This window comes from Aquila chrysaetos, chromosome 22 (genome assembly GCF_900496995.4).
Source record: "Aquila chrysaetos chrysaetos chromosome 22, bAquChr1.4, whole genome shotgun sequence".
NCBI classification, from domain to species: Eukaryota; Metazoa; Chordata; class Aves; order Accipitriformes; family Accipitridae; genus Aquila; species Aquila chrysaetos.
This window is the reverse complement of record NC_044025.1, coordinates 17,022,098-17,041,575: the sequence shown is the minus strand read 5'-3', so window position 1 is coordinate 17,041,575 and position 19,478 is coordinate 17,022,098. Positions and strand designations below refer to the sequence as shown.

At 36.9% G+C, this 19,478-nt stretch overlaps 1 protein-coding gene across 3 annotated transcripts in view; it reads right to left on the bottom strand.

The window, feature by feature from the left end:
• The window catches only part of FAM13B (family with sequence similarity 13 member B), a 51,824-nt gene that overhangs the window by 30,194 nt on the left and 2,152 nt on the right, over nt 1-19,478 (bottom strand). For all 3 annotated transcript variants that reach the window (XM_029997900.2, XM_029997902.2, XM_029997901.2), the window contains exons 2-7: nt 10,239-10,405; nt 9,175-9,365; nt 8,473-8,685; nt 4,230-4,407; nt 3,465-3,609; nt 638-795 (exon numbers count right to left, since the gene is read on the bottom strand). In XM_029997900.2, the coding sequence (XP_029853760.1) occupies nt 638-795; nt 3,465-3,609; nt 4,230-4,407; nt 8,473-8,685; nt 9,175-9,331 (851 nt within the window). In that variant the 5' untranslated portion in view covers nt 9,332-9,365; nt 10,239-10,405. The remainder of the gene's footprint in view (nt 1-637; nt 796-3,464; nt 3,610-4,229; nt 4,408-8,472; nt 8,686-9,174; nt 9,366-10,238; nt 10,406-19,478) is intronic.

Genomic DNA, 19,478 nt, shown 5'->3' with positions numbered 1-19,478 from the left:
CTTTTGGTCATATATAGTTCCTCTTCGTCCCTGGTGTTTTCTCTCTCTAGCATATTTTCAGGAAGACTCTGTAGATGTGATTACTTCATTACAATTGTTTATGAAATATATTCCACTGTACTCTAGTGAAATAAGAAAGTACTCTCCTCATTTAACACCTGAACAAACTGGGCATAAAAAAAATCTGGACAAACAAATTCTCACAGGTTTAGAAAAGAATTAGGGTCACGTAAAGACACACCTCTGCTCACTAGCACGTGACAAGAAATAGTCCTAGGATTTCCCACTGAAAGGGAGTGGTGGAAAGATAGTACAGAATGGGTTTGCATCTACCAATATTCAGATTCTTTTTATATTTCTGCTACAAAAGTTACTGTTTAAATACCACTTTACAGTTTCACTAAAATATGGCCTTTTCCCCTTTCTCTACATAAGTCACCATAGTTAATCCAATTTGAGTTCTACAGGCATTCCTCTGCTGAAATCGGGAACAGTTATTTTATCCCATATTTTACCACCAAAGCTTCAGTTTGTAGACACCATCACTTATCTCAAAAGCTTGACAGCTTCTCTCTCTCAGACAGAACAGAGTATCCTCCAAACTTTAAATCCAAACTCCAAGGCAGAAACAAGTTACCTTGTTGATGCTGTAACGCTCCTGGAATCCGAGAGACTCCCTGTCATATCTAGATGCACCACAGCTGGCCTTTCAACAGGTTTCTCTGTGCCATCTTCTGGAAGTTCTTCAGACTGCTCAAGCTTTACATCTTCCTCCTCTTCCAAGAGTTCATTGATCTAAAAAAGATTTAGTCACAGTTAATGGCTTGAAAAGTTCTTTTAAGAGGTCCAGGGAATTAGAAGAGCATGAGAGGTATAAAAACAAAGCAGGTGTAAGAGGAGTACTTTTTTCAATTTTAGAAAAACAAGCACACTAGACTTGCTTTTATGTAAAAACATACATTCCACATCATTAAAAAGCTACATAACCCTCTTGAAACATTGAAAAAAAACCTAAAAAGAGAAGCACCTTTGATGCAGTAAATGAACATAAGCAGAATCAAGAAACAACAAAATCCCAGCCACACCGAAGTCATGAGGCACAGAACCTTTCTTCTACATATAAAAGAGACAGATAATTCACCTCTATTCCATAGGTAGCCTCTCATATTCTCATATATACGAGAAGCACTTTCAAACCCTTCTATGGAAGGCAATATAGAAGTCTAAGTTTAAAGTACTGAATGAATACTTACAAAAGCAAATGTAAGAGCAAGACTATTGAAAAGTTTCTGTGAAGCCTCTTGTCTATTTTTGTTTCTTTGTTTCCAAACACAGAAGATGTTTTTACTGAAGCAATAGAATATAGCCAATTTAAAAAGTAAAACAATATAGCCAACTGACAGCTCAATACAGCCACATTCATTTTTTAAAAAGCAACGATGTCTAAAACATAAAAAAGAAAGCACAACAAAGTGATTCTGTTTGATTCGCAAAGTCCCTCTGTGATTGATTACTGATCTCCCACACTTGCAAACCCAAAAATTAAAGTAGCAGCAGCAGCCTCAAGAAAATATGACACATGAGTATAAAACAAAACCACCGAATTAAGAAAAATTGAAACTTTAGAAGTTTAAGATTACACAGAAGGCAGAGAGGAGGTGTTTATTTTTAAAAGGGGTGTAATGTGTTATACGGCACTACATTCAGGGCAAGAAACATATTTATCCCTGACTTTCCTCTGTAATTGCAAGAGGATGTGCCAGTGAACCAGGCAAGGTGAACCAAGGGCAAGCCCAACCGCACACAGTCAACTGCCAGTGGGGCTGCGCCCAGCGGGGACAGCGGCCAATCTGTACCCCCCCACCCTCACCAGGCCGGGAGGGAGCAGGACCCAACACAAGTGCACTGTTGACATCTGGTGGAGACACCACGAAATTAAAGGGACACCCCACCAGGGCTCAAACTTGGGGGGGGGGGGTGGAAAAAAACACAACCAAAACACACCACGCAGACTGTTATGCTTGGGAAAACCTTTTGCTAAAACACATCACGATCCACAGACAAGTCAGTAATTTCAAAGCATGAGAGTACAGATCAACAAACTACTTCAAAGACCAGTCATCCCAACCTAAGATGACAGTCCTCAGCCTCAGGTTGCAGAAGTTACAGCCTAGCTTTATTTAACAGCTTCCTGCATGCAGCAGGGCTGCGTCAGTTCTCAGTGCTAGACATATTCCTGCAAAGAGCTGAAGAGATAGCAAACACTGCAAAGCTGCAGCACTTTGCTAGAAGAGCTAGCAGAGCAGAAGCTGCTCAATCCAGAACTTGCTGCCCACGCTTGGCAGACCAACCAACGGGTGAGGTGTCTACTGCAGTAAAGAGGAAGCAACCAGCTGCCCTAGTACTTGCCTTACCTGTCTTGCTAGAGGAGAGGTTCGTGGGATAGTTAGGCTTTAAAAATTCAGTATTTCTTGTTACCTTCCTTAGCAACTGCTGGTTATTTACCCCTTTTTCCTCTTTAAATAAAATACATCATTTCTTAAGCCAACTGAATATGAGAAAGTTCAGTTTATAGCTTTCCACATTTCTGAGGGTTTGAGCCAAGATTTTATTAATAATCCATGAACCTGGCTTTGATGATACAAAAAGTACTTCTTCCATGCATTATCACTTATATACCATGATTTGTTAGAATTAAAAATATTTGCCAACAGAAGAAGGTTGTATCACAATGACACATTGTCATTTCCATAACAACTCTCCATCTCTACCTATCCCAGCATGACACAGTATTTTACTTCACAAAGTTAAATTTGTTGTGAGGAAAGGCATGAGTGATAATGGATACCATCAGTCACATGGACAGGTGAATCTGGCAACCCTGACAGTTGAATGCTAGGACCCATATTTCTATTCTACTCAACTCTGTTTCTCTAATTTCAACACTTTTCCCCACTAATGTCAAGATGATTTTGAAGTCTTAGAATCAGAAACACCACTCAAAAATTTTGGCATAGGGAACCACCACTGATAACATCATCAAGCAGAGTGTGAGACCCTGCATGTTTCTGTAAAACACAACTAGAAATATTATTGACCAAGACCAACAACAGAACCATGGTTCTGTATTTGCTTAGAGAACAGTTCTCTTTTCCTAAAAAGGTAATTAAAAAGCTACACTGTTTATGCAGGATAACAGCATCTATGTTGGGCAGGATATAATTGTTCATTTAGCTCTTACGTATTTTTCAATATCACATAACTATACTTACTACAAAGCAACAATTTCACAAGCATACCTATGTTATGGAAATGCATTTAAGGAAATACCAGGTTTTGTCAGCTTGCAAGAAACTACCGAAAGGCGTACTACAGAAAATTATATTTCAACATATCTTTCATAAACATAAACGTGTATAACAGTTACTTAAGTGATAACAAATTGCCATTTAAAATATTCTTACCTGCTCAGTTATTGAGCTTAAATCATTAGTAGATGAAAAATCTTCCTCTTCATTTTCAAAGAATTCATAGTAGTTCTCCAGAAGTCCCGCCATTATTCTGCTAACTATTTCCTGTTCTTTCAGATCCTCCACATCTGTGTAAATGCTAAAGATTTCAACACTGGTTTAGTTTAAAAATCTAAATCCAGCTGTTTCCCCAAAGAACTCCTGCGAATGACTTCTATGACTAAGGGCTACACTTCACACCATTATCCCTAACCCATTCTGAACGCACAGAACTTTAAGCATACCTTCACACTACTGCATTATAAAGCTTTATACTAGTTTATATTTCAAAGTGATGAAGTAACAACTATTTAGTCAATTAGCTTTTCCATGAGGAACATTTAAAATTCAAGTATTTTCCTGTGGAGAAGAAACCCCAGTACGTACTTTAACGGCTTTCTCCCAGAACTGCCTTCTTGCTACAAATAGTAATCTTGTACACTATCTCTAAAAATTTTGAACCTTAGGGTAATTACAGTAATGCAACAATCAAAGCAGTGGTTTCTAATGCCATAGCTCATAGACAAGCTGTTGTTTAGATCAAAGCAAAAACTGTAAGACAGAACTGGGGTGAGGGAGTGGGGGGGAACAGGAAGATATTGCCCAAAACATATTGTGTACTGGCTACTGTTACTCATGGACTAGGAAAGACTTTAGACTACAGATGTACACTGTCAAATCCACATAAAAACACTACATGAACTTTTATAACTAACTTACTGAAAAACATCCGGGCCAAAGACTGCAGCTAAAGAACTTGCCGACCAAATTTCTTCATGATGCGATGCTACATTAGCTAAAAATTTACACAGAAACTTTAACAAACTGTAATTAACAGGTGGAAGCTGCTGCAAGAGGAACCTCAACTTTCTTCCAAATTCATCTTCATTATTATAATCTGAAAATTGTAATACAAATATTTTAATCACAGAAATAAAATAGCTGCTTTTTCACATTTGATATTGATCAACTTTTTGACTCTGACAACAATTACTTACTTCTGAAGTACAACTAATTTGGTCAGACCACAGCCTAAAATGTCAGAAGTTTACTTGCATTTGTTCAGTGTGAGATTCTCATACTAAATTTCTCCAATGAAAAAGTAAAAATAAAACAAACAAACAAAACCCCCAAAAGCTGAAGTTTCCAGCTCACTACTACTATAGTGGTAGTACGTTATAACAATCCATCTGTCCCAACATCTCATCCTCTCATTTCAGCCTCTGGATTAGCCTCTTCCTCTATGATCTTTCCAAGAGAGGCTGATAACTCATTTCCTATTCTGTCACTCTTCTTAAATGATGTCAGAGGTTTGGAGGGGCAGTGAAGAGGCCAGGGAACACAATACAAAGAACCCTTCCCAGCCTTGTTTCCATAGCACAGTACCATCAGATTACTTTTCCTAATGATAAATTAAACTGTAAATTTAATTTCTTCAATGAAGCAGAAATTGATAACCTAAACCAATGATTTTCACCCTATTCTCCTCTGCAAGTCCAATCAGCAGTTTTCAGCATGTTTTCCCCAATTAATGCTCACTCAAGTTGCTGATTACATAGCGCTAGCTCCTCCGTATACTTCCATTTTACCACTGTTACATAACAATTGCTGTGCAGAAGAGCTCTAGAGACAGCAACACCTCCAGAGACAGTGAGCTAACTTAAAAGCTGGTTAAATCCTCCCCATTTCAGACAAGCTACTTTGACACTTTTTCCTCTACAAGCATCCCATTCTCAACACTCTACTTCCTTTTATAATACTTAACTGATGAATACAAGCAATCTCAATCTCAATGCAATCATCTTAACACATACTTAGCTTCAAGCTTGCTGATTCAATTTCAGACCTGAAAAAGGGTCACCACAAAACTTCCTCATTCTCATCCCACATTTAACTATACCCTTCATCAAAATATCTCCCCATAAATCTCATTTGTTACATTACGAACCTTACAGGCAACAAGGTTCAAAGGGTTTACAACTGTAATTAACAGAGAAACACCACATAAAGGAAAAGAAATGTCAGGAAAGCAAAATGGGAGAAAAATTGATACTAACAGGCTTCCCCCTTCTTTCTCAGACATTTGAAAACTCTTCTCAGATCAGTTAGAAAGGGAAACGGATGTTTGAAGATGATGAGCAGTCACTCTGCCTCTCTAGATGAGAGAGCTGAGACATTCTAGTCCTTAATATCAAATCAAAGAAGTGAGTAAACCCCCTGTTGTGTATGTATAGTAATACCAAACAGTAACTGTGCAGGACTTCATTTACTCAGACACAGTCAACATCTACAGTATTTGAATACAGGTAACCAGGCACAGAAAAATAGTTCTTTCAACACAGTAACACAATAAAACAAATGTATTATTGTTAGTTTTTACTCTAGAAATGTGTTTAGGAAACAGAACAGCAAAAGAGAACTTACAAAAATACTTTGACAAAGTAGACCTTCAAGAAAGGGATCAAGAGAGAGGTGATAGTCAGACCACCTTGCACATACACATACAGATGTTTTGTCTAACCAATCTGTCCTAAAATTTAGATACTAAACAACAGCCAGAGACCTAAAGTGAGAACGTTCTTACCTGTAACTGAAGTCCTCTGACAGTAAACTGTGGATACACACTTCTGGGACACATGGCCTAACACACTGGGGTCAAATTCACATTTCACTTACTAAAATCACTTGCCTTTGAGGAACCACCATTAGGCCTTCATGGAATGATCCTCAAAAGATGTATATAGCCACACCTTGTTGTATAACTAAGTTGTTTTGAGAACTAAGCTTAACCTAATGATAGGGAAGGCCTGCTAAGGAGGGAAAAATACCAGAAGTAACATATGTATCCAAAATTACTACCAGCTTCTGCATTTATGTAACCCATTCCTCTGCCTAAAATGCAGCTGATACTGTAATTCTGGAAATCAACTGAGATATGTCTATCAGACAGTCAAAATATCAAAAGCCAAAACCTGAGTAGAGGAAACCAAAACTCTAATTTTAGTATCAGGAAACAACATTTAAAGGTTTATGTGGTTTGATTTCCTTGGTACAGATAACTTTAAATCTTTCTGAAATCACTTAATTCTACACTTTAAAAAAAGACAGTAAAGACAATAAGCTGCAAGTTTAAGTGAAGTTTCTCTGTGTATTTAACAAAAGGGAACTAAATGGGGACTTACTTGCTGGACAACAGCTCTTTTCCCAAAACAACCCATATGTAAATCCTTCCAGAGTCATCTACGCAAAGATGGAAAAACCCCAATTTTCACACTAGATCTTACAAGTCATTGAAGGGAATTACACTGTCATACCAAGCGAGTATACCTCAATCACATTTCCAGTCCTGATAGATAACACTGCAAATCAAGGTGCGTAGCAGTATTAGCTGAGCAACCAGCAGCATTCTGCATTACCGTCTTAACAATCCTTTTGTTATTTATCATTTTTTCCAGGGGGAGGGGTGTGTGTGTGCGTGCACAAAAAAAACCCCAAAAAACCAAACAAAAAACCCCAAACAAACAAAAAACCACCCAAAACCACAAAACAAACCCAACGGTTTACTAGCTACTTAGGCCCAATGAACCATGACAGTAGCAACGCAAACCAAACAGCAGACATATCACTAATGAAATTCCCTATTCACTTCAGTTTCTCATTACTGCACAGGACAAACAAACAAACAGAACTTCAGCCTTAACAAGCTTCCAAAAATTGCTTCCAGCACACAACTATTTAGTGCCTCACACATCACTGTTCAGCCTCTGCTCACCAGCTATCCAGATAACCACCCCACATTCAAAGTTTCAGGATATACAGGCTACCAAGGGAGGAAAATGAAGCAGCTTACACTGCTGCACAAGACCCTCCAGTTTAGCACTTGGTAAATATAGCATAACAGCATCTGAAAACTGTGCTATGCTCACTCATCCTACAAACCAATTCCCACTCTGAACAAACAGGACTCTCATGAGCACTATCAAGTTCTTACCAGGAATAAACTCAATAACAGAAAATTAAATAAAAAAAAAATGTGCACCTTATAAAGCAAAACAAGCCCAGCACTTGGACAGAAGTACAAACTGACACTGGAAAATGAGCAACACGCCTGCAGCGTGACAACCAGCAAAACCCTCAGTTATGTTACAGGGTGCAGAGCTCTGACATCAACATACCCTCTGAGGACATTACTAATGCAGTGCTGCAAGAAAAGCATTTTTACTAGTCAAGTTACGAATCAACTCCAACACCACTCAACACAGCAGAGGCCAAAAGACCCAGGAGAGTGGATACAGATAAGACAAGTTGGGAATTGGTAAAGAAAATACTGTGCCAGCATACGGGTGTCAATTTGAAAGGGCAAGGTTTTGCAGTATATGAAAAAACATACTTAGCAACAATATGCTGATGACAGGTGGTTTTTTTTCCTCCTACAAATGAATCTTAAACTGAAAAAAAATCCACAGTGGGAGAGCAAATATGACATGAGTATAGGGCTTGAGATCCTTTCTCTAGTATGCAAAAGCTTTAAGTGCCATGGAAGCAGAGCCAGAGTAAGTGAAATTCAGAGAAAATAAGATAAAAACAGACAAAAGCTTTCCCTAGCATTTTTAAAGCATCAGTGGTGCGAAATTGTCAAACAAGTTTGACTCCAGTGGCTTTGACCAGTGTCCCAGTATTCACGCACAAGAACATGAAATATTCAGAACTAGTCAGCATGATACATGGTAGCTTCACTATTTTCCTGCACAATGAATAAGCTGTGTCTCTGAACCCAGACTGAGTTTCCTAAAAAAGACCTATTTATTTGGGGTTTGTGCTAAGAAAAGGTATATTTGAATGCCTCCCGATACACACATTACTACACAGAACAACAAAGACACCCAAGTGCCACTACAAATCTCAATTTAATACTGGTTTTTACTCTTAAATTAATAAAATAAAAACACTGGGTAATTATTACCTTGAGAAAGTTGCATCAAATGTATGTGCAAACTGCCTGGGATAACTGGCTCTGGAAGTTCTTGAAGAAAAAATCTAAGAAGGCTAATAGCTGAGGGTACATCTGCTTCTTTAACCAGGTCCACATCTTCTCCATTATCATACCGTTGCCGAAGCCACTCCACTGTCTCAGCATTCCCATTGACTTGAAAAAGTCCTTCTTGTTCCAGACCCCCTGAGTTACAAAGAAGTTGCAGAAATAAACTTTTAGATCTAGTATGGACAAACATATCAGAAAATACTGATAATCAGATATGCACAATTCACATACTGAATGAAAGACTTTCTGGACAACAGTTTTGCAAGACTTCCAGCAGTCCTATTCCCAGCAAACACATTCTTATGTCCAGCTAACAATACAGTAATAAGGTAAGCATTAACAGTACCTAAACCATGCTATTTCCTATGTAGTGCCCTACTGAGCTGACTGCATTAGTTTTAGCTAGAAAACAGAGATAAACATAACAGCAGGAGTAAAGAAAGGAAGTGTATATCACCAAAAAAAAAAAAAAAAACACAACAAAAACCCAAAAACACCCAACCCAGATCACATCCAACTAAATATAAGTAACTTAAGAAAGCAAGTACTCTTCAAAAAACACAATCTATTCTGTAAGAATAACAGTTAAATATATTATTTTGCTGTACTTTAAAGAATACATACCATGTTCTTCAATATAGTCCACAACATGGCGGACTATGAATGGAACCTCATTGTCTGGTTGCCCTTCTTGCTGCAGCTCACCAAGTGGAATTCCAAATATTTTGTTAGCAAGAACAGAGTTGCAGTTACTCAAGGAAGGGGAGGAGCTCTTCCTCATATCTTTTTGCAGCCAAAAATCAAAGCTGTCTTTTCTGTCAAGTAAGAGGAATTAAAACGAAAAATCATACTTCTGTGTACACTGTTGAATGTATTGATCTGTAACACAATGTGCTTTAATTACCCAATGCAAATACTCCCCGGTCTCTCTCAATCAGTTCACTGATTTAATGAAAGTTCTGTAATTACTCCAACTACAGCTAACCAGATAAATGACTATTACCGAGGTGTTCTGTTCAATCCGCAATACATTTTCTTACAGTATTTAACAGTCAGGCTTTGAAAATCCAACACAAAAGCCTCTCCAGAGGAAATTAAACTAGTAGATCATTCCAAACCAAAACCCCAAGTTTTAGTTACATGAAATAATTAAGTATTTTATGATACACAACTGCACTGCAATCAACTTCTAATATATTTGGCATTTTCTGGTCTACATGATAAATCTTTCAACACCTGCCTCAAATTAAAAATTTTACTGAACATAAAACCCCCAAAACTAGTTTCTAGATGCTCAGTGATACCATTCTTCCTATTATGCAGAAGCTCAAGCTTTACTTGCAAGTCTTTGCTTGATACAGGATCTAGATAGATAACAAAAGTATTACCAAAGGCAGTGTAAGTCACTCAGTTAAGCTGTTATCCTGTCAAAACCAAAATATTTCTTCTAGCAGAAAAGCTGTCTTTTCAAAATAAATTTTAAAAAACCCATACTTGCTTAAATGCGAGCAATCACTTTCATAGCAGATGGCACATAGAACACAAAGTACACACTGTTAGTCAAAGCACTGTAACCAAACTTAATTCTGTTTACTAATGGATTGATAAATTCTAATAGATAAGACTTACTGAAATCCATACTACTTTTTTTTTTTTATAGCCTGAACAAAGTATTTCAAGAAACCTACCTCAGAGTACTTAAACAGCCGAGTTTGAAAAACGTTTTCTGCGCCAGCTGCCCTCACTGACCAAGCATTCTTTTGTCATTTATGGTTGTTTAAGATTATGGCAAAAGATCAGCCTGTAGTTCCTCATTGAAGAATAGCAGAACTCGATCAGTACTTCAGCACTTAATCTGAAAATAAGGAAAATATTATTAGACCATAAAGTTTTCAACGGCTTTAAACTCAGTCACAAGTCTAAACATCACATTTGAGTAATTCTCCTTGTCAAATCATCAGTTTCTTGTTCTGAACAAGAAAGCATAAAGACCACATTAGTATGGCTCACAGGAGAGCATGCAAAAAAGCAAATCCCCTTTTTCACTTAGGAGCTAACCAAACTTAGCGCGAAAGTTAGCATGGGACATCTTAGCCTTAACAATTATGAAATAATTTTCTGAATCATTCACTCTTCTTCCAAAGAATCAGGAAGGGCTAAGCGGAAGTGTTTGATAGTACCCAGGATACTAAAATATTTAATGGCTATAAAACTTTTAGAAGGATCCCAGGCACAGGCTTAACACACGATTTTTAAATGGCAAGAACAAAAACAAAGTCCTAACTACGGAACAACATAGAGAGTCAACCGGTTTTCAGTGGTACGGATCATCTTTTAGTAGAAAGTTGATTATGTGTCCTAACTGCTAGTTCAAAGTCCAAGTCATCATCAGATCTGGATACAGGAAGCAACTTCCCCCAAATCAGATTCCCTAGAACCACCCACATTTTTGCCACCTTTTAGAATCCCAATTATCTGGGCATTTTTCACGTTGTCAGCTCTCAGAATAGCTATGGACCACAGCAATAGCCTTTTTGGTTTTCTGTGGTACTAAAAATTTAAATTGCAGCTTCGTGACACAATGGAGACAATTTAATGTCCAGATACAGTCAAAGGATCATCTCAGTCCCTTGATCTCACCCATTACCTGTTCTAATTAAACTCAAGCAACTATAACTGGGCAAAACTAGCTTGCAACATACATGTACACACACAAGCACAACACACATCACCAAAAACAGACAATAAAAAGGCTTTCCCTGGCTTTAAAGTATACATACTGAAACCTTCTGTTTCATAATTTGAGATTGATATGAGTATTCAGCTGACAGACTTGAGGAAAGTACTTTCCCTCTTTTTATTCCCCCACATTGGCTTTTGCTTCTATTCTACATCAGAACAAATCAACTCCATCTTCACTTTCAAAGTCCTTACAAACTACTACTCTCATTTCAGTACCAAAATGCCAGTCCATTCATTAGCCTATGACACCAGGAATCCAGAGTCCTTCCAATAGTTTGAATAAATAACATTTTCCTGCTGCCAATCCTCCCCAAATTGCACCCATGTTTTAAAGGAGCTGGCCATAAGCTCTATACAAGACTGCTTCATCCTCCTCCTCAAAATTTTCTTGCATTGAGGCCTAGAGGAAAAAATATTTCAGGCTTACAAGTGTTTAAATCTTTGCCTCTCAATGTAAGCAATACTGACCAATATTCTTTCCTGTTCTTTGCCATCTGTCTCTCTCTATTGTCTTGTATTACACACAGGTTGTAGATCTGTTATGTATCTCACACAAGTGGATCCTGGTCTGAGATCGGGACCCCAGGTGAGCTGACAACAAACAAAAAAATGAAAGACTATATTCCAGTCAATAGGCTTTACTTTTTTTGTTTGTTTGTTTTAACCAATCACGTTCAAATCTATCATTGCATGTAACTGATTACTAAAAAATCCTGCCAGATTTCAACAGTGAAGCAGTCATAATTCATGACTCTCCTATAATTTATGAAGACACTGCCCAGCCATTTTTCTTATTATTTTGGTATATTAAGGGATAGTCAACATAATGTTTGCATGCAAGTAGATTTCAATCAAACCCAATATATCATGCAATTTTTAAAATATGATGATGCACACAGTCTATTTTCTCAAGTTCTACCAAAGTCAACCTATCCACAATGAACCAGAAAGACTCATGTTAGCCAACTGTGGAGTTAATGGCAGCTGGGAAAAAATCTTTGATGGATCTGCCACAATGCTTCAGGCTGCCTTGCTAGAACAAACAAACAAACCAACCAACCTTCAAAACAAACATCACCTAATAAAAAGAGCAAATTAAAAGCAACCACTTCTTTATAATTCAGCACCAAATGAACAATCTTGAAGTCCAGCTTTCTTAGCAAATAGAGCTTTGTGCTTAGTTAGTTGACACAAAAGCATAGCCATTTTTACCAGGTGCTGCAGACCAATAGGCTACCTGAATATTAATTTCATTCAGGAGACATGACAAAAAGAAAAAAGAGAGACTTCTATTTTAACTAGCTTGGCAATGTAACAATGAAGTTGAAACAGCCTGGTTGTCTCATTGTTAGAGCAAAACCGGATTTACAACCCAAGCTTATACTTTAAACAAAGTTTTATATGGCTTATCATCACTTAGAAGAATTAGCGAAAGCCTATTTTCACCCTCTCAGATACGCACATCCTTTACATACACACACTTCAATATATCATTATACACACCACTTTCTTTTCAGAGCCTTTTTGCCTCTTAGTACAGGCTTCAGTGTAATCTTCACAGGATGTGATAAAATGCATCTGATGTTTACCAAGTCTAGAAAAAGCTAGAAACTTTTAAAAAGTTATCTGACTTCCAGCAAGTCTTATTTCCTGTTATTTCCAACATTGTAAAACTGAAAGATAGGCTCAGAAACTGTTAATAATTAAATATTATATCTCCACTTTTTATATTGATCAACATCTTTCCCACTTGCCCTCCCTTGACTCAGGACGTACACCACCCCAATGCAGACACGTAGGAAAACTAGGACAAGATACATAATGTTCAGTTATTTCTAGTCTTTTACAAATACCAAGCAATACTGTGGGTTTGCTTATTTTTTTTTTCCCTATCATCAAACATCTCGAAAAACAGGAGCTGATCCATTCAGTCAGCTATTCCTACTTCTGTCCATATTATCCCGAACCTTTGAACACGTGCTTCCCCCTCCCAATTTCACAACCTACATGCTTCACAAGTCCTATCAAGAGAAACGCAATAATTAAAAACACATAACAAAACACCCCACACCAAAAAACAACCAGCTTGTGCTTTATTATAAAGATTCTGGTTGCGTCTTTCTCAATCTACCTCCCCCCTTGTAACTACAAACCTTTACAAAGATCCCCTAAGCTACAATAATGCCCTAAAAAACTTAACTACAGAAAACTAAAAATATACCTTATTGTGACCATGTTATATGACAATTTTACAAGAGGCTGAAAAAAACCATACTACATCCTATGCAACATCTTGAGCCCAAGCATCTTAATTAAGGGTAAAACACCGAGTTTCATTCTGTATTGTGTATTTTGGTGCTCTCATCTGTTATTAAAAAAAAAAAAACAAAACAAAAAAAACCCAAACCAAACAACTGGTTTTGGGGGGTTTGGGTTTGTCGGGGTTTTTTTGTTTGGGTTTTTTTGGGGTTTTTTTTTTTTTTTTTTTTTTTTTTTTTTTTTTTTTCCTTAAACAAGACAAGTACTTCATAGAGTCTGCTGGGAAAAGAGCACCACGAGTTTCATTTTGCCATCATAATAGCATTCACTTATCTTTACAACTAAAGAAGTATTCACACCCACATACAAAATGTCGCTAAGGAAAACACAGAATACATGGCTAACTTAATATTTGAGGAATACATATGAAAGTTTAGGCTCAAATTTAGTTCAACTTTTACATTACTGGCTGAACTACAAATATATGAGTGTCATTTTAAATTAAAGTCCTCAGGGCTCCACCACCTTTCCTTAAAACAAAGAAATGAAACAACATGAAGTAAAAATAAAATAAACAAAAAAGGCTAAAAACTGAAACCATGCCATAGGAATGAAAACATTAGTTCTGCGTGTAGAATTTCTGCCACAAGTCTCAACTATTTAAGCAATTCTTTTATTTGCTTGTTTTATCTAGCAAGAAATTCATATCATCTGTGAAGCCAAAAATGAAGCTAACAGTGACTGCCATTCTGCTGTATTTTTAATATATTATTTTGTGGGATTAGCAAACATCAGTGGTTTTTTGTAACATATGAAAAGTAAAAACTAAACATAAGATTTTTAGATAGGAAAAAAGTGTGTTATAGGGCAACAAAATTGCTTGTCCCTACTTCTCAGGAAATACACCTCAAGTTTAGACTTCGGCTTTCTCAGTCCACAGTGCTGTTATCCACAGTGCTGTTATCCTGTGAGCCACCCACATGCCTGACAGGGTCCTAACAGAAGACAAACACATCCTCCGGTACAAAGAGGATCAATGCTCATTTTCTGCAATACAAGAAGGTTTATTTACAAATAAAATTCCACAAAAACATTAAGGTGTCTCGAAGTTTTTCATTTCTTGCACTGTATTTGATAAATAAATAGAATGCATTATGTTACTTATATGACTTACTTATAACTAGACAAAATCTGTGATGTCCCTCTGGATGTATATAGGACACATACTTTTAAATCCAACTAAAGAATTAATTTTTTAAGCTAAGTTTGAAATGTTCAAAGTTATAACAGATTTTAAGAATTTCAAAATGATGGCCTAAATTTATGACACAGATTCCAACTTGGAATCACAGAAACTTTCCTCATGTAATGACAACATCCAGAGCCAGCTGCCAGGTGTGAGCATGAGCAAGAAGGCTTGCCTGGGAAACTTGTCTACCAGCTTGCTGTAGAACATATAACCCCATTTAGCTACCACTGTACTACACGCTATTTAATTTATGTTTTTCAAAATATGGCAACCAGCACTGCTCTTTGCTCTTAAGTTTTATCAAGATAAAACAGATTTTTAATTTTTTAAAATGTAATTGCATGATCATAACCACTGACAATAACTGATGATTTTTATGCCATTTGTATACTCAAATTACTGTTAGCATTCCCAATGGATGAAACGCTTTTGAGCAGAAGAGCCTTTGCTCATCTGATTTTCAGCTTTTGTTCAACTAACAAGTAAAAATAGAGTATTTTGCCCATTTGAATTAATCCAGTCAAATTAAAAAGATGGCCAGGTTGGGGCAGGGGACACAGCTTGGAGGAAAGTTAAAAAAAAGAAAAACTGAAAAAAAGGCCACCCCAAGCTTTAAGCAAACAAACAGAACACTACCACAAACTCAGGGGACAGAAAAGGACAAACGATACTTGTCTCAAGAGCATAGTTAAAAGCATGCAGAGCTGTGCAAGTACTTGAATACGAAGAGACACAAAATATCCCCCATGTAAAAAGAATAATTAATTTTAAAGCTACATTTAAGTACTCATTAATATATTTGAGTAGTCAAAACAAAAATTCTTTAAAGAAAGAAGCTTTAAAACCATAAAGATTAGCTTAAAATAGAGTCTTAAAGCAAGATTTCCTCTTTTCGACTGTCAGTGAAATCAGCTATTGAAAGGCATTTTAGTCAAAAGCCTGGACTGGCAAATCAGACAATTGGGCTCAATTATTATTAAAGTTTAACAAGCTGGTCTTCTTAAGAATATATTCCCCATCCCCATAAAGGCATAATGTTTTAAAATACGTGTAACTACAGAATTTAACTTGCAGCGTTGAGGGAAACCATGTTAGAATAAATGCCTTTTCAGGCAGATGCGACTTTCCTGCTCCCTTCATTTCTTAGTATGGTTATAACTTCTCACCAATACGTTTGCTTTCTGGTTAAATAGGAAACAAAAGGAAACAAGCTTATTGCAGTTTTGCACACAATCACAAAAGGAATCAGCAAAAGCATGAACACCAGCTCTTTAATTAATGAACTCACTACCTGCATGTATATGCCTTCACATGTATACACTCACACACACACTGGACCTCAACTCAATTAGCTGAAATGCTCCATCATCTGCCACTAGCACTTCTGAGATGGCCTCAGAAAATACTCAACTGATAAAATACTGGTTATACTGACAAAGCAAATAAAAGCACAAAAAATACAACATCAGGTTTAGTAGAATGCAATTGTAATGCAATTTTTGTTTCCTGGAAATGCAATAGCAAGGCTTCTAATTTACAAATTAGAAAAATTTAAATTAAGTCTTTATGTCCTTACCATGGAAGAAAGCAACAAAACAAGTCATAAAAGCTCCTCTGAAAAAGCTATTACTAAAATTGATAGAATTTTGGATTTTATTTTTAAAATTTACAAGTCAAGAAGCCATAGTATTGATTAGTATTTATTTTCCAGTCATTCAAGTTTAGTCTACAATTTCAGCTGTCAGAAACTGATTACCCTTTCTCTGAAAAAGCCCATCATCAAATACACATCTTCACGAGAGGCATATCCTATCTGCACCTTCACAAGAGGCAGAAAAGTAGACAGGCTTGTTAGATGCAAAATTCAGGAAAAAAAAACCCTACAAAACTTTAAATTTTAAGAAGGAAATTAAGCGTTTAGCAACAGTATTGCAATAACATTGGTAAAGCCTCAAATACAGTGACTGATTTAAGCAACATTCCAAAAAATTTTACATTTTACAAGAGCAAGCCGAGACCACCAAAACATTAGCTGATTTTCAAGTGTTTTGATATGCAAAGATAACATTCTACATTCACTTACTAGGTAAAATCCAAAGGCTTTTTAACAGCATTACAGCAACTCATAATCCTTCTACAACTATACTGTAGCAAGAGGAATTAAATAAAACCATCAGTGATACCAGAAAAAAGTAGATGTTTGCTCGCTGCTTCACACCCACCACTGAACACTGCCCGATTTGCTCAGTTGCTGCTGCCAATGCACATGTGCAGAATTATAAAGAAACTTCCTGCTTGCACAGATCCCATCACATTCTTAACAACAGTAGTTAATAAATAAAAAGGCTTTTGTATCTTGTGTAACAGCTAATTATATTCATCCTACTTGCCTCCCCCCAAAGTAAAACTGTACTCCACCAACCGCACACATATAATTGCCACTACATCAGATAATACAGACCTTAATTGCAATGGCATTATAAAAGTACAGTATGGTAACAGACAGGAAGAAATTACCAGTAAAACTATGCAACTTGAGAGGTTCACATTATAAAACCAAAGCAGCTTAACAATTGTCACTGCTGTTAGGACAGACTTTGGAACAGAAGTCAAGCTACCTCAGAGACACCAAAAAAGCAAACTATAAATATATAATGCACTTAATTTATTATACATAAGTTATCCTATTACATACATTTATCATCAGCTTGTTTCCCCCCCCCCCCCCAACAGGTAAGCAGAAATACACATTGGAACTCAAAATGTTACAAAATGTAATACATAGTCCATTTGCTATAGAAACACTGCCTCTGTCATAATGATGACCATGTGCCAGCAAAATAAAGGACAGTCTTAGCATCCCCACTGAAGGAGCAAGACATTTCAATGAAGAGTTCAATTCTGTAGCAATGACTCTTTGAATTGCAGGGGAAGGCGGGGCGGGGGGGGGGGGGGGGGGGGAAGAGGACTGCTAATGAGGTCTCCTCCACAACCAATTCTTGTCACAACTTGGTCATGACCAAATTTGAAGAAACCACCAGAAATCACAAGGTTAGAAATTACTTTGCAGATTAAAATTAGGTAACCTGATTACATTAAAAGACTGACAAGACAACAAAAGATTTAATGAAATGTGAAGTTCAGCAAAAAGGGGAAAAAACCTTTCAAATATACACGTTTAAAAAAGAGCATAAAGGAAGAAAGAACCACATTCATAAGACTCCAGCTCTCATCTTTTCTATTTTGTTCAAGTATTATTATCCTACACAGCTGAGCACAAATTTTAATCCTGAACACACTGCAGGGAACACTGAACAGAAGAGACGTATGAAGAGAGAAGCTAGCGAGACCCGAACCTGGACAATCAGTTAAGGGTTCCCACCAGATACTCTGTTCTGATCGAGCACCTGCCCCACCCAAACATCCTTACAAATGTCCAGATAGTGAAGAAAATAAAAAACCTCTCAATACAAAAAAGCTTCTGCAACCACGGTCTTTGTTACAAGCTGTTTGAACACAAACATAATGCAGTACCTTTATTTTAAGCTCAAGGTTGTCATGTTTTTCTTCTTTTAAGACAAATATACAGGATAAAATTTCATACGTTCACAGGTGAGAGACCATAAGAGCAGAATTGTTTGTTACTATCACAATGGAACTATTCATTTCACTATAATCAGAATACAGTCCTAGATCCAGCTGCGAAATATTACCCATTTCTTCTACTGAATGACTCCACCCATATGTTGCAAACATAACAGGTTTTTAGCACCGTAATCACCTTCTAAACTATGTTTTTTAAGACTTCAAACCAAATCAGCTCCACAAAAAAAAAAAAAAAAAAAAAAGTGTCTGGTAGAAGATGCAGTAACAAATACATTATCCTTCAGGCTGTAAGAATACACAGAATTCATCTGAATTGACTGAATTTTCACAAATCCCAAGAGTTGGCTACGTAGCAAGTACAAAACTACAAATCTGAATTTACTAAAGCCTTGAGACAGCTAATCATTACTCTCAAACAAAGTTTTTGCAGGTAAAATTTATAACTTACAGAAAATAATAGTCAGCAAGACACTCAAAAATTAATTGCCCAATTTTACTAACTTTCAGGGAGCAATGCAAAATTCTTGTATTCTCTGCCTGAATACAATTTTGACACGAGACATACAACCTCTCTGCTGAATAACTGATATATCTGTCATTTTAAAAACTGCGTGACAAGTAACAAACCTCCCTCTTTCACAGCCCTTCATAGAGGATTTAATATTCCTTCAATTCTGTATCTCCTCCTCAGATGTTTTGGATAAAGTGTTATTTTTTTGGTTCCTAAGTAACAGTCCTCACATCTGAAATTATTAATAAATATATAACTGAGTCTGCAATACAAGAAAAAAAGTTAAAAAGGTTTACCATCTTTCATCCTCACAGATCCAAATAATGAACTGCTCTGCAAGATGTCAATTCACACTCATACCAATGGCTACTAGATTTTTATTTTGTGTGCTAACATGGCAGCAAAAAATAATCTGGTGTTACACACAGAATTTAAGGACAACTTGAAGGCATTCTCTTGCCAACATCACTTCCTCTTCCTTAGAGCTGCAGCTTCGGGGGGGGGGGGGGGGGGGCGGGACGGGACGGGCATGGGACCCAAAACAACAAGCAAAAAAAAAAT